Raw genomic sequence first — 16,016 nt, forward strand, 5'->3', positions numbered from 1 at the left:
ATATCAGCACATCATCTTGGTATGATTGCACTCCAATAATAACTAACAGAATAGTGTTCATCAACTTTTGATATACACTCGCTGCAGATGCTAAGCCAAAAGGTAGTTGCAAAAATGTATATGCTTCAAAAGGTCTTATTAAAGAAGTCAATTCTTACAACCCTACAGTGAGTGGTATTTGATGGTATGCAGACCTCAAGTCCAATAAGGAAATATACCTTGCTTTGCCGATGTTGGCTAATAAATCTTGAATCTTAGGCAGTGGGTGACAATCTGTGATTATGTTTTTATTAAGCTTGCGTAAGTCTGACATCGATGGATGCACCCTGTCTTTTTGTAGACAATTACTATGGGACTAACCCACTCTAAAGGATCAGTACTAGCAATCACAAATTCGCCTTCCAGTTTATCCAGCAAATTTTTTAGATCTTGTTTAACACTTAGTGGTACTGGTCTGATCTTGTGAACAAATGGCACAGCCTTTTTCTTTAAACTAGTCAAATGTTCAAATTTTCTGATTGACCCACTTTTTTCACTAAACACCTCTGGGGTATTTTCTATAATCCTCTCAGCATTTTTCTGAAATCAAATCAACCTCAGGCAAGGCAATAAGTGCATAATTTACCATTACCGGAGTGTCAGATTCTGGGACTAGCATTAAACCTAGTTTGGCTAGGTCTTGCCAACCAACAATGTTTTTCCTTTTAATGACCACATATATTTTTGCCACAGTCTCTCTCCGAAGGCATGTTAGAATGTGAATGAAGTAACCCAACATCTCAATATCCTAATCTCCATAAGCCTTGAGATGAACATCTGTTGGACTGAGAGTTTCTTTATCTGCCCAAAATTGGTTATTTAAAATATCTAAAATAATTTTAATTAGTGCCCCAGAATCTGCCATAATTTTTTGGTTTACTTCACCAGTTTTTACCTCACACAATGGATCTTTTACCTGTTTTATCAAAGGTGTACCAGAGTCAAGTGTAAGTACCAATTGTGATAAGTCGTGCACACATTCATCATTTTGGACATCAACTGTGCTTACCATCCCTACAGACACTCAGAAAATGAACCAATTAGGACACTTGTTACAGCGTTTACCAAGCACTGGACAAAAAGGGTTGTTGCTCAAATGAGTTTTTGAACCACATTTACATCACACTGGAGTACTACTTTTATTTTTGAATCCTCCTGTAGATCTCTCTATTCTGTACAGAATTAATATAAGAAAAAGTTGGCTCATTTGTCATGCATTGCTTGAAACTATAGAACGCTCAATATTTTTTGCAATGTCTATTACTTCACACAACACTGGGTCCCTACAGCTTAATAAGTGTTCCTGTATCTTCTCGGAATGACAACTGTAAACAAACTGGTCTCTAATGTATACGTCCAGAGATAATTCAAAATTACATGTAGGAGCCAAGTATTGTAACTCTGAGGTATATTCCTCCACTGCTTCTTCCATGTTTTGTTTTCGTTTGAAAAAATTGAACCTCTCAAGTAACCTGCTTGGCTTTTCAGTAAATTTCATAGAAATTCTGGTTACCAACTCTGTATACTCATTCTAATTTGTGAAGTTATCTGTGTGAGAATCAACCTCAGGCAAATTGTCAAAGGACCGAATGACCCTCCTGCTCCAAATGGCTAAAGAGAAAATCCCCTTTCCTCTCTTGTTCGAATTCTTCAGCATCTATTGCCACCAAGTAATTTTCAAATGATCTAATCCAAGCTTTCCAAAGCACAGGTGGCTTCCTGGTTGTGTTAGAAAATGAGCTATTTGTAATAATTATTGTGAGGAGGCCATATTTTAATTGAGCTTTTTCTAAATATTGTAGTAGATTTCAGTTTCTGTGAAATTGCCCTTAAATTTCAAATGTCACTATTGGGTACATTCAAGGCAATAAATTGTCTTATTACATACCATTCATGTTATGTGAAATGTCTTTCTACATGAAATAGTAGACTGTCGGTTTACTGAATGGTACTTTCCTACTTATGAAGTTCACTGAAACAATGTGCACATAAATTCCCCTTTTTATGCACAAAATGCACCGAGTTGAATAGGAGTCTATCCCAATCCAAGATGGCCACCACATGTAGTGTGATGACTTCATTTCATCATTTGATGCGTCAAGTGATGATTCTTCCGATAAGCGCAAATCAGTGCCAGACACTAGTAACTAACCAGTGCGTGACCATCAGCACTGAAAAGCAGTTGCTTGATGATGTTCAAAGTCCTCATGTGACGCCTTTGCTTGTGGTACTTGCGTCAGCTTGTGCTACTCTTGGGAAGCCTTAGGAGTGCTCAGAGGGTGGGGCACAAACTCCAGGCAAAAGCCCACATTAGGGAAGGACTTCCGAGGACCTAGCAGGCCAGCAAATGGTCAATTCCTGACTATTTCCTGACTATTTCCTCCATAGGGATATGTGGCCTCAAGAGAAATATACAGGTAAAGTGATGAGAATGTTGACGGTGGGCATATGCCGCTTTTCTTCCTCGTCGCCAAATGTTAAGAAGGGTATTCACAACACCAAGTTGATTTGAAGAGTAATTTAATCCAACTCCTGCAACTTTCAACTTTCAGCTCCCACTGCCCACAGGTCTGCTAGTTGGAACTCGCAGTGAGCAGAGCTGGGACATGGTATTCAACACAAAAGGTAATATGTTTATAGCAGATAAGCATATGTACACAAACAAACAGAGGACTACAAATGTAAAGTAAAAGCTCATGCTACAGTTGTCCTCTGAGGTCACTGCTTGAAGTACCCACGATTATAAGGGTGATCCGAAATGATCTACTCTTGTACATGTAGATTTACGCTCTCCCAGTTAGAGGAGGCCTCTGACTTCCCCGCCTGTGAAAGAGTTATCTCTGACCCCTGCTTGGGACAAGCATGCCATGCAGGGCCAGTTTTAGGGCATTGCAACCGGTGTGGCCACACTGGGCGCTGACCTGGAGGGGTCTCTGACCTCGGGGGGGGGAGCGCTTTGTTTAGCAGTAACCTATGATTTTATAAGCACCTGCTGCAGAGTTCCTTGTGCATCCAGCTTTCAGGCAGCAATCAAAATGTCAAGATTAATGTACCTGCTAGAGAGAGAGAGATGAAGTTTTGTCCAGTGGCAGTTTCGACTCAGAATAAAATAGTGCAGAGGGTCAATATGCCTCCTGCACATAACAGATCTGTATTGTATGCGGATAGCTGAGTGGATTAGTAAAGCCAGCTTTTACCAGCACTTTAAAACGAATAAAATGTATGTGAGAGAGGGACTATGGCGAGATGAGCAGCATTTTTGCCAGGTGGTAGTGAAATAATCTGAGGAGGTCATGGGTGAGGGGCCAGAAAATATTGTCACAGTGGGCGCCACCAACCCTAAAGCTGTCCCTGATGCCATGGCCGCTGTACACAGCTTTTGACCAGAGAGCTGCCCGTACCTGTGTTTTCTTTGTCTCAATAGAAGGTCCTCCAGCATATCTCCGTAACTGGCGAGGGTCAGAGATATATACCTGAATCTAGGCTTCCACCCAGAGCACATTCTGCAAGTGATCCCAGCCAGAGGAGTCAGGCCACCAACCTAGACACATTCGGGAGTCTATGGTAAATTGTAGTACAGGCAAGGCGGTTGACGCAGAGCAGTGCATTGCTACTCTGTTACAGAACCATGAACACGTTAACTGAGGCCTTAAAGAACGTCTCGGAAGTGGGTGAGGTCTCTGCGGAAACGGGTGCTAAAAAAAATCAGGTTGTATTTTCCAAGATGGCCACGAGATGGCAGTGTTGATCCATCTAATTGGAAGAAACCACTCTCCTATTGGCCGTTTTCTGTCCTATTGTGTGTTACTTCCATGCTCGACTATATCATACCCACCATGTGGCACGGTCGACTTAAGTTCTAACCAATGGCCTAAAGCAGTGTTTCCCAACCTTTTGACTTCTGTGGACCCCCATTTTATCAATACTGGAGCCCAGGGACCCCCACTGAATCATTATTGGAACCCGGGGACCCCCAGTGAGTCATTACTGATAGCTGGGAACTAATATTATTACATTTTTTAAGCAGTCGCGGACCCCCTGAGGAGGCTTCGCGGACCCCCAGGGGTCCCGGCCCACAGGTTGGGAACCACTGGCCTAAAGGCAGGAGGCACACCGCGATTTGCATGTTTAAACAAATACTGACAAAGCCAATAGGCATGTCGTTTTTTTATAAGCAAAAGCACATGATTACGTTGATAGTTTGTGTGTTAACCTGTGCGCTCTCGCGTGTATGTGTGTGAGAGAGTGGGTGGCGTGTGAATGGGCGAGTAGATAAATGAGAGAATGAACCAAAGGCTGGATGGTGTAGTATCTTGTCTGTGACATAACATTACATTTCCATTGGAAATGCCTAAAATCCACAAAAAATCTTATGTTACCATCTGACAGCAGTTTTCTTGTGTGTGCCTAGCCTACATACTACGCATGCTCTGTAATCATGCAAGCATGAGTCAAATGTTAGATGGTTGGAGAGGTGAAAAGTCCTCTCATTTCCGAGAACCATTGTGACATAGCCCATTGGGAAGGTAGGACACACACACAGTAATGGGAGGGGTGCCTGACGTGTACCACCTTGGATTGAGGGTCTAATGGTGCAGTCCTGTACACCACGTGACATAATCAATAAACAATTGCGCGGACAGGAGGGGGTGGTAATAAGGACACCGTCGGTCACAAAGTTAGTTTGAAGCACATGCCTGTCTCCTGTGTCCTGCGACGTTGGGGGTTTGCATGGGACCGGTCCCCATCACTATCCCCGACATAACAGATGGCTAAGTGAGTGCGCCGAGGGACAAAATATCGGTTTAATGAGCAGTGAATTGATTTATTAATGGGTGAGGGAGAGTACACGAAAAGGTGGACGAGTGAGTGTATGGATGAATGGGCGATGAGTGGGTGAATAAATGGGCACGTAAGTGCATCACATTGTCACCCATTGACAGTTCCTATACTGCTTCAGTAGTCTTCATTCTGCTGTGGTTGATCAGGTTCAACAAACAACAAAGTGATGGAAGGAATGCTTCAGTTAAGCTCTTCCTCGAACAGTCACTCGGACTTCATTCCATATCATCTCTTTTCACCCACTACGTCACTTCAGATGGAGATCAGCCTTATACAAGCCAGTCCTTCGTTCTGCTCCAATATGAAAGTCTATCCCGAGCTGCCAGGCCAGGTCCACACCACACGGGAACACAACCAAATTCAGATCGGTTGCAGCCAACTTAGACCTCATTAGTGAGGTGCAGCTTCAGTCCTGCGGCGCAGTTAGCATGGGACCTGCAACTGCATATATTTATCTCACTTTAGGCATATATGGCAAGATATATAAGGGAATGCTTGAATTAATGACCAGTGGCTGAGATTAATTCAAGCATTCCTTCCATCACTTTGTTGTTTGTTGCAGTGGTCCATCAGACATCGCCACTCATCTGTCTAAAGGTGAGTCTGCCCATGCTGATACCAGAATCTTTACCTCAACCACCTGGGTCTCCCTTGGCTGATGCCAGAGTCTCTAACGCAACACATGGCCAGCAGGATGCTAAGACACAGTGAAGCATCACTCACTTTGCAGGGCTTGCATATATGTGATGGGGCGACCACTGCTAAGGAGGCTGGGTGGTCACTTCCACGGCAGCTGCAGGGGCCCCTTCTTCTGCGGAAGGTGGCTCTTCTTGACTTGGCAGTCCATATTTTTTCCTAATGGATCTATGGCATTATGGGACAGTCCAGCCATCAAGACAATTTGTAATACTTTCCACATACTCTCAATCAATATGGACTAATTTTCCAATTGTTTTTGCCTGCTTACTTATGTGGAGTTGAGATAGAGTTGAAAGCACAGGAGCGGCAATCTGACAGTTGTACTACTGGATGTCAACACCAAAAATATCTTGGTACAAGAGTATCGAGGACAGAATATAGAGGGACAAAATATTGAAAGGTAAGTGCATACAGGGAAATATAGATTTACTATTTATAACTCCACATCTACATACCTGGAAGATCTATGTACCACATAAGTACATTTAAGGTGAGTTATGTATAGAAAATCTAAACGACTGTCATTCTGTTTTTTCTATATTTTTTCCCACAAATATTGTGGGTTTGATATTCAGAGTGCGCACCAATCTGACATTAAAAGATCTTTTGTCAGGAGGCAGGACCTTCTGTTCTCAAACCTGCCTCATGATTCGGGTGGGGGGATGTCTATGTTTCAGTATAGGTGCTGTAACAAAACTGAGTTTTTTAAAACTGCAACACAACTGACAAGTTTATAACATATGCTAATTGTGAAGTAGCAGAATTCCATGTCAGCACGACAATTGCATTCTTTATCAAAACAACGAATGAGAAACAAAAGATACTTGCGTAGCATTTCCATTTCTGAGAGCTTGTTATGTATGTATGTATTTTAAATTTCAATGATGAGTTCTGACAGAGACTTAAAACTTCCTCTAGTTATAAGGGGAAACACGTTCTTTTCTATTCCGGTGACGTGCCTATAAGCTTTTGGACTTTGTCTGCGACACAGCACTGTTCTCCCCAGTCCCACTAGACACTTTCAATCATGAAAGGATAAGGGGAATATGAAAGGTACCAATATTGAAAAATCATAGGACTTTAAAATGTGGCTGATGTCCCATCTGCCATATTAGAAATGCATTGTAGCCAGGGCCACTGGAATTATGTGTCAAGGGAGCACCAAATTATGCAGCAAGATTGACTAAATTATGCAGCACAAAAAGGAAAATTGTGCAGAATAATGCTGCACATTTTTTATAGTATTCATTATTTTGTCATTTAACACATGGTAATACTGCCTGGGCAAATAGTTCACATCATTGGAACCAGTTTAACAACCAAATACAGAAATAAACAACTGAAAGATGACCAGCTAACCTCTGCAGAGGGCCTTCCACTGTGCACAAACACCTTTATAGCACCGTTTGATCCATTTGATCTTAAAATCTGCAGATTATGCAACTGATGATGGATTATGTGGCAAATGTGGAAAATTCCATGATTATGCTTAAAAATCTGCAGCAGAGGAGTCAAATAATTCTACTGGCCCTGATTATAGGCTGTGGGTCATGTAATATGGCAGACGGGACATCCATCAAATTTTGATGGAGTAGTGTGTCTGCCAAACTCTAAATGAGTCCCCCTTGTTGTTCACTAGTTCCAGGTCACAAGAGTCACTTTTATGCAGATCAGTGTGCTTTTTATCAACAACATCCATACTTCTCAACTTCTAGCACATATCCTGAATGGAAAGCACCAAACTACACATTCTATAACGCAAAGAGATGTTTGCTAAAAAGCCAGGGCCGGCTGAAGGTATTCCAGTTCACCAGGAGCCAGTAAGTAACAATAACACTTTTGGGTCTTCTCTTCAAAAAAGTGAAATTGAGAGAAAGGATAATGTACAGCAGGAAGGGAGAGTCAATTGGCCGGTGAATGTGTGTTTCCAATTCAAAGGTAAGCAAGGCCAGTCCTGTTAAAAAACCACAATGAGAAAATCAGCGATCAGACTGAGTAATGTTCTTTTTCAGTTATTGAGGTTTGTGTTGTAAGTGTAGGATTAAGGCATTAAGTGGCCAATGCACAATATATTTTAGTTTCCCTCCATTGAAGACTTTACAGCCTATAGGAACAAAGCAGGGTGGTAAGTTGTATTTGTTCCCAAATGTTAGTATGTTTAGCAGTGCGAGCGGTGGTGGGTGGGAATGGGATGATGTCAGGGTTGGTGTGCACTAGTCCGCATGCAATGCGTTCAGAGTAAGCTTTTCACCTGCCTCTCCTTTGAGGAGACAGCCCACCTTTGTTGTGCGTACCCTGACAATGTGTGTTTTCTACAGTTATATGGATAAATGTCAGCCATCTTGGAATAGGCTTTTCATTGCCTTCAGTAGATAACCCCATTCTAATATGGACTCCATTCACCCTTGTAAATATACATACTTGCACAACCTGGTGTGCGGAGGTAGGTGGTCTGTCCCTCCCTGCCAGCACACAGGCTGGACTGTCGCCTGTGGGCGCTGCCTCCAGCTACACTTTGTGCAGAGGCCCAGGAGGTTCTGATTGCCACAGAGCTTGCCAAAAATAGTTATCTTGTTTTACAATAATCTCTACAAAACGATGTACAACTGCTCAGATGCTGTGGGAGGATGATACAAAATGAGAAAGATACTTCAACCAAGCAATGGCTGAAGAGGGCTGACCCTTAAAAAACAGTGGTTAAAGAGGGCCGACCAAATGACACTGTACATTTTTCACAACGTCTGGGCTACCCCAGACCTAAAAATGGTCCAACCGGCAAGACTTGATTATGAGTGGAATCCTCTCATTTACAATGGCGCCAGCACCATCACATTCATATGATCCCATCTCAAGCGCAGCGATTCTTCATAGAAGCGAATGTGTTTGCAAGCCACTCGTTTGGTCGGTATGTGCTCATGTTCTAGTGTTCATAGGCAGACAATGACCCTGCAGTGGGACATCCACTCAATAAAGATGACAGTGAAGAGAGATGAGGTGACAGTGAGCAATATGACAGAGTGTCCTCGTGTCAGAGCCAAGAGTTCATTCTCTCCTGCGCTCTCTGCCATTGCACATCGCACTGTTTCCATGTGCGCCTCCACTTCTGTTGATCATAAATGTGAATGATTGCCAAAGGGGCCATTATTATATGTATATTTGTTGTGTTTACTGTAGCTCAGGAACATCATGAGCGCTGAAGGTATCACCTTTTTCAGAGAAAATGCAGAAAAGTCAGTGGTGGGGTTAACAGGCTCATAGCGAAGCCACATTTAGGGCCATATTTATACTTTTTGACGCAAACCAGCGCCGGTGCTGATTTGCGTCAAAAAATTTACCGCCGGCTAACACCATTCCTACGCTCCATGCGGGCGCCTTATTTAAGGATTGACGTTAGCCGGCGCTGCGGGCTGGTCAGAGTTAAAAAAATGACTCAAACCAGGCAGCGCCAGCTGAGGGGGAAAAAGCGGGTTGTGCGTCAAAAAATGGTGCAAGTCAGGTTTGAGTCAAAAATCATGGCTCAAACCGGACTTGCGCCATTTTTTGACGCACAACCCCCATTGAAATGACTCCTGTCTTAGCAAAGACAGGAGTCATGCCCCCTTGCCCAATGGCCATGCCCAAGGGACTTCTGTCCCCTGGGCATGGCCATTGGGCACAGTAGCATGTAGGGGGGCCCAAATTAGGCCCCCCTATGCCACTAAAAAAATTAAAAATAAATACTTACCTCAACTTACCTGTACTTACCTGTGATGGGTCCCCCCATCCATGGGTGTCCTCCTGGGGTGGGCGAGGGTGGCAGGGGCTGTCCCTGGGGGCCGGGAAGGGCACCCCTGGACTGCTTCCATGGTCTGAGACCATGGAAGTGAGCCCACAGGTTCCTTAACGCCTGCCCTCAACCAGGTGTTAAAAAACGGCGCACAGCAGGCTGTGTGCCATTTTTTAAGGCCCGCCCCCTCCTGTGCGTCAAAATGACGCCGGAGTATAAATAAGGCGCCCAGGCCTTAAAGTCATTTTTTGGACGGGAACGCCCACCTTGCATGTCATTAACGCAAGGCGGTTTCCCGCATCCAAAAAATGACACACACAGAGGTTTTTTGACCTCTGCGAGGTCGGGCGTCAGAGTTTAAATATGGAGCACGGTTTGCGCCGAATGTGCGTCACAATGTTTGACGCACATTCGGTGCAAACAGAGTATAAATATGCCCCTTAATGTGTTTACAAAGGTGTGAAAAATCCTGATTGTCAACAGCCACTGTTCAGAGGGCCTGAGCTAAAAGGAACTGAAACAATATTTTTAACAGGGCCCAAGGAATATGCCTTGTATTCCTGTGTGTAAATTTAACAGTGTTTACTGAGAGTGTCAATATGTGACTGAGGTACTTTATGCAGGTTACACTGCAATCAAATCATGCCTAGATCCCTGGAAGAATTTCAGGTGTGGATTCGGTACAGGTAGTTTCACTGCTTAATTTGACGTGGTAGTTTCCGGTGCTCGGCACATGCACTTAATTCTCAACACTGGCGCTAATGACAGTCCACCATATGGTGGCCCTGTCTGTTTAATGTTGATATGGGCACAACAATAGTATTTAATAATTCAATATACATTAAAATGAGCAACACTTGCCACCCAGGCCATTCTTATAGCTACGGGTGGCCTAGAATAGTCTGTAGGAGTGCGATGGTTAGTAGTCATGTTGGTACTGTCATTGGCAGCCCTGGCAGGGGCAATAAGTGGTGCAAGCTGCAGCGGGCCCGTGAGAAGGGCTCTTGCAATTACTCTATTACAAATTGAGCACCGGGTAGTTTAGGCTGGATTGGCAACACTGGACAATGATGTCCTCCACAATTTCTTAAACTGTCCACCAGACCCCGCTTCTGAAAATGCATGATGTTACCAGTTTCTCATGCTGCCCACCATAGCCAGTTACCTACACGGCCTGTATTTTCCAGTTTCTCTCGTTGTCAGCTTCCCACACTGCTCACATCTACCTGCTCCCACATTGATTTTCAGATCCAACTTTTCAATATGCCTACTACTTCCTGTGCTGCCCACCAGTGCCAGCTTTTCAAGTGGGAAACAGTGCCAGCCTCGCGCACTGTACACAGTGCCAGCTTCTCTTTCTGCCTGCCACCGCCTCCGAGTGCCCAGCAGTGCCTGCTCTTCACACTGTCACCTTTGTAAGCTCCAAACAGTGCCAGTTTCTCACACTTTTCACCAGTGGCAGCTCCTCACACTTCCCAAAAGCGTGCATCACGCCGGCTCAGATGTGGCTGTGCTCGGTGTAGCACGACAGTAATTCAAATAGATCATTGTCGTCGGCAGGGCTCCTGGAATTATGTGATTTTGTGGTTGCAGCATTTTCAAAATTATTATAGATATGCTACATTTGCCACATAATCCATCATCTGCTTCCTAATCTGCAGATGTTTAACTAAACACAAATTCTAGCTGAAACACCTAAAAAGCCCTACAAATACGCAGCAACATGTGTTGCTACACAGTGGAAAGCCATTAGCAACATTTGTCTGGTCACCTTTCTTTTGCTTCTTGCTGGATTTTGGTGTCAAACTGGTTCTAAAGAGGTGAAGTCTTTGCCCAGATAGTGTTAACTGTGTAAAAATAAACAAATCATGTAATACTACCACAATATGCGCCATATTATGCCTCATATGTGTTTATTTTGCCACACAATTTAATAAACCTGACAACATATTTTGGGCCTCCTATCCTACATAATTCCAGTGGTCCTGGTCATATGAAAGCGCATGAAGCACCATGTTGAGTCTGCATCTGACATGCTCTGAGTATGACAGTGAAGGAGCTTAAGACTGAAAATTGACTTCAGAGAGGCAACACAATGAAAGGAGCATTCATGCCTGGCATAACCAGACATTTCACATGGCGGAGTACGCTGTTTCCAAGTCAGTTCCTGGATCCGAAAGGAAACACACTGTATGTGACATAACATCCTCTTTGATGCTTGCAATACCAGTCCATAGTATGACCAGAGCTTGGTTCATCTAATAAAATCTGTTCTTCATCCACCTGGCATACCATGCCACCTCCAGTCTAATGTTTACAAGGTGTTACAGTGATCTCTGTCTTTTCTTCTAGATCCCAAAGGAATCACCCATCCACCTGAACACAGAGAGCTTTGGCACTTTTATTCCAGAGGTGAGTATACTGGTAGCAAACACTACTGAAAATATGCACGAAAGAACACATGTAATTTGTCACAGGCTGGTCTGCTATTTGTGTTTCCGATGTTCAGTTTATTTAGGTTCCCCATCGGTCCATGCTCCTCAGTCTTTGGTGTGCATGCAAGAGAATTTCACAGGTGCGCTGACTGGTGTGTACCTTTTGTTAGACAGTGCTCACAAACACTTTCCCCAGATATTCTGGGACTGCACTGAGAATAGTAACTCATCTTCTCTTTGACTACTTTGGAGTAATCTTATGCGTCCCCTCCTACTTCCAGGAAAACATAGGGATGCAGGCAGTCCTGGGCTGCAGAAAACAGACGGGGAGCGTGAATTGTTCACACACCAATAAAAGTGCCACATAATCATCACATAAGTAACCACTAAAAGAACTAGACCAGTTTAACCTTCAAAGCTATAAAGAGTCAATGTGTGATGTTCTCCAGATGTGCAGAGCAGCAGCCAGTGTGGAGACAAGATTGTCATTCATCTGTAGGCCTGAGGGACGAACCCTGTGGGACCATTCTGTATGTTATGCTGATTTGTATAGCTACTAATCACCTAAGAAGAAAACTAGGTACTTGAGATTGTGTGTAGGTATGCAGTTCTCAAGGTGCTTATACAACTAGCCTGGTCTTCAACTTCTTGTGGAATTCAAGAAGTGAGGAGTAGGAGGCTCTAATGTGCTGGGGAAGGTCATTCCATGTCTTGAGTGCGATGTAGGAGAATAAGCGACCTCCAGTTTTGCTTTTAGGGATGCGGGGAGTGTGTGAGAGTGAGGCAAAACATAGGTCTCTGGTGGGTTGGTGAAAATGTATGCACTTGTTCTGGTATTCTTGTCCTGTGTTGTGTAGGGTTTTGAATGTGTCCTTGCGAAGTATGAATTGACTTGCCTTGTGCATGGGGAGCCAGTGCAGCTTCCTGAGGTGAGGTGAAGTGTAATGTGGGTGTGGTGTGGGAGGATGAGTATGAGTCTTACATCTGTAGCCTGTCTAGGAGTTGTTTGGAGATTCCGACGTAGAGAGTGTTGCCGTAGTCCAGCCTGCTGTTAATGAGTGCTTGCTTGATGGTCCATCTGGTGTTCTGAGGCAACCATTTGAAGATCTTTTGCAGCATGTACAGGATGTGAAAGCATGAGATGCACACTACATTGACTTGAGCCCTCATGTTGAGCTTGTTGTCTAGGATAATTCCTAGATTTCTTGCATGGTCTGTAGGTGTGGGTGTTGGTCCTAACTCCCCCGGCCACCAGATGGAGTCCCTTGGGGAGGTCTTGTTGTTGAAGACAAGTACTTCAGTGTTGTCAGAGTTGAGCTTCAGGCAGTTGGTTCACCTCCAGGCTGCTACCATAGCCGTGCAGTTGGTGAAGTTGGTTCTGGTGGTGGTTGTCTTGTACGTCAGGGAGAGGATGAGTTGGGTGTCATTGGTGTCGTAGATGAAGGTGATGTTTTGTGATCAGATGATTTTGGTGAGTGGTGTCATGTGTATGTTGGAAAAAGTGGGCCTGGGGGACGATCCTTGTGGGACTTTGCATATAGGTTTCTTGGTCTCTAATGTGGAGGGTGGCAGCCTGACTCTTTGGGTTCTTCCTGTGAGGAAGGAACAGATCCATTTGGGAGTGGATCATTGTATGCCAATCTTGTGAAGTCTTCTGATAAGAGTGTGTTGGGAGATAGTGTTGAAGGCTGCAGAGACGTCGAGCAAGCAGAGGGTCACTGTTTCTTCTCGGTCCAGAATGATTCAAATTTTGTCATTGGCCATGATGAGTCCTTTTTCATGCTGTAGTTCTTTCTAAATGTTGATTCAGTGTTGTCTAGAAGATGGTGAAGTTCAAGGTGGGTTGTGAGTTGCTTGTTGATGGCCTTATCAATCACTGTAGCTGGATAGGGGAAAGGAGATCAGTTTGAAGTCATTCAGTTGATTTGAGTTGGCTGTGGGCTTCTTGAGGAGCGCTTTCATTTCTGCAAGCTTTCCTTCATCCAGAAAAGAGGCAGATTTGATGAAGATGCTAATGTGTGTCAGGGTGGTGCTGATTGGTGATGTTCCTAGGTTGTACATGTAGTGGATGCCTGGGTCCGTTGGGGCCCCTGAGTGGATGATCCACATAATTCCTGCTCTGGTAAAGGTGGTTGATTTGGTCAGGTGGCTGTCTTGGTTGGTGGTGGGTAGGTTAGTGATGAATTCTCTGGTGTTGAGTTCATGTGTGAAGTTGCTGTAGATGGTTACTATTTTGCTGCATATGAAGTTGGGTATGTTGTTGCAGAGTTGTTGGGAGGCAGCAATGTTGTTTACAGTGACTGAAGGCAAGGTGAAATCATGATGATTGAGAAGATCTCCTTGCAGCTGTTGAAAACTTCGTTCAATGTGGTCCACTAGTGCTTATTTCTTGGTGTCTCTTAAATGCTAGTGATAGTGTCTGAGTGTCGCCCCTTAGGTAACTCTGTTTGTGGTGTCATGGCTGGCTATTCATTTCCTTTCTATCTATTTACAGTGTTGCTTGGTGTCTCAGAGATATTCTGTGTACCAGCTGGCCTACTTGTTTGATCTGTTATGCTTGTTGGGTTTGATAGGTGTGAGGGAGTCCGTGCAGTTCTTGAACCAGTTGTTGAAGTTGTTGATGTCCTTCTCGAGGTTGTCTGAGGGGCTAGGTTGATATGTGCTGAGGGCGCTGAGACAGTCTACTTCTGTGATTTTGCATCAACTCCAACTTGGAATCCTGACCATGGTCGGGGTGTTCACTTGAAGTGTGGTGATTTGGAAGTAGATGATGGAGTGGTCAGTCCATGTGAGTGGTGTGGTGGAGTTGTATTTGATGCTGTCGCTTGTGGTGAAGATTGAGTCAATTATGTGTCCTGTGGTGTGTTTTGGTTCTGAGATGAGCTGTGTGGGTCCAATGTTGCTCAAACTTTCGAGGAGTGGTGTGGAGCAAGGTCGTTTCAGTCTGCCAGGTGAAAGTTGAGGTCACCAAAGAAAATGTAGGCTCTGGGGTCCATGGTGAGCTGAGCGACAAAGTCGGTTATGAGGTTGGTGAAGGTGGCTCATGGTCTGGGTGGTTAGTCGTCGAGGATTCCATTAAGGGCGATATTTTCAGATATTTGCAGCTTGAAACGTGGGTGTTTCATTAATGGGGCGGTGTTCTCTGTGAATGTTGTGCATTTAATGGATTCCTTTTAGATGATAGCGAGTCCTCCTATGCAGTGCACCCATATCTCATCCTGCAGCATCTTGCTCACTAAGCATCTATCACTGTTGCCACATGCACCACTCAATTCCACTTTCTGTGGTTGTACACAGGAATGTTTTAAGACATTGGCAAAGTGGGCAATTGCCCAGGGTCTCCACCTTCCAAAGGCCCCCATTGGGAGGTGAACATTCTGTCTATTTGACCTCTGTCTATTACATCTATTTCACTTTCTAATCCACTCTTCCTCTCTCTGTATGTACCTCTTACTCTGTCTCTTGCTCCAAAGAGTCATAAAGAATTTTTGTAGTCCCTGGCAGGACATATTTCAATTATTTTTGTGTATTTTTGTTTCTGAAAGTTTACTATATAATTCAGTATTGTTTTGGGATTACAATGGCTTGAATTAACAGGAAATTCATTCTAAATGTCATGGTTGCTACAAACAAGCTCATCCAACATATGTCTTGCCTGGGACCCCCAAAATCCTTACGATGATACTGACATCTTCCACTGTGCTCATCTCACTCTGTACCCATCCATCTTCAGAACCCATTCCTGTCACTAGTCCCTATCAGGCTGTTCTTCGGTCCTCTCCTACAGATCCCTCAGCACTCTCTACCCCATCACACGTCTCCTTCTCCTGGCTGATTAACATGGTCTTTGCTTGCACCCTCAGATCTTTCAGATTACCCCTATCCCTTGCCCTGTCTCTCTCCTCTCTTTCACCTGATATAGGGGCACTCATCCCACTCACTGTCAACTCCTGCTAATCACTCATGACCACTCTTTTACACTGCCCTTTCTCTCCTGATGGACACCATCTAGGGTTGATCCACACGTCTCAGTCACTCTTTGAACTGTGCATACGTGTGGTCATCTCTTTCACTACCCTTTACCCAGTCTCTTGTAGTCTCTGTGCACTGTCCCATTCTTCTTTGCACTCCTCCCCTTTCGAGCCTAATGGTCACTCCTTGCATTGCTATCCTCCTTCAGCCTTTAATAACATGCAATCACTCTTTACACTCTCCCACTCTTCCTAGCACTACCC

At 44.2% G+C, this 16,016-nt stretch overlaps 1 protein-coding gene across 3 annotated transcripts in view; it reads left to right on the forward strand.

Moving 5' to 3' along the window:
- The window catches only part of LOC138303858 (bactericidal permeability-increasing protein-like), a 94,853-nt gene that overhangs the window by 54,192 nt on the left and 24,645 nt on the right, over nt 1–16,016 (forward strand). For all 3 annotated transcript variants that reach the window (XM_069243341.1, XM_069243340.1, XM_069243342.1), the window contains exon 10: nt 11,699–11,758. In XM_069243341.1, the coding sequence (XP_069099442.1) occupies nt 11,699–11,758 (60 nt within the window). The remainder of the gene's footprint in view (nt 1–11,698; nt 11,759–16,016) is intronic.

This window comes from Pleurodeles waltl, chromosome 7 (assembly GCF_031143425.1).
Source record: "Pleurodeles waltl isolate 20211129_DDA chromosome 7, aPleWal1.hap1.20221129, whole genome shotgun sequence".
Classification (NCBI taxonomy): domain Eukaryota; kingdom Metazoa; phylum Chordata; class Amphibia; order Caudata; family Salamandridae; genus Pleurodeles; species Pleurodeles waltl.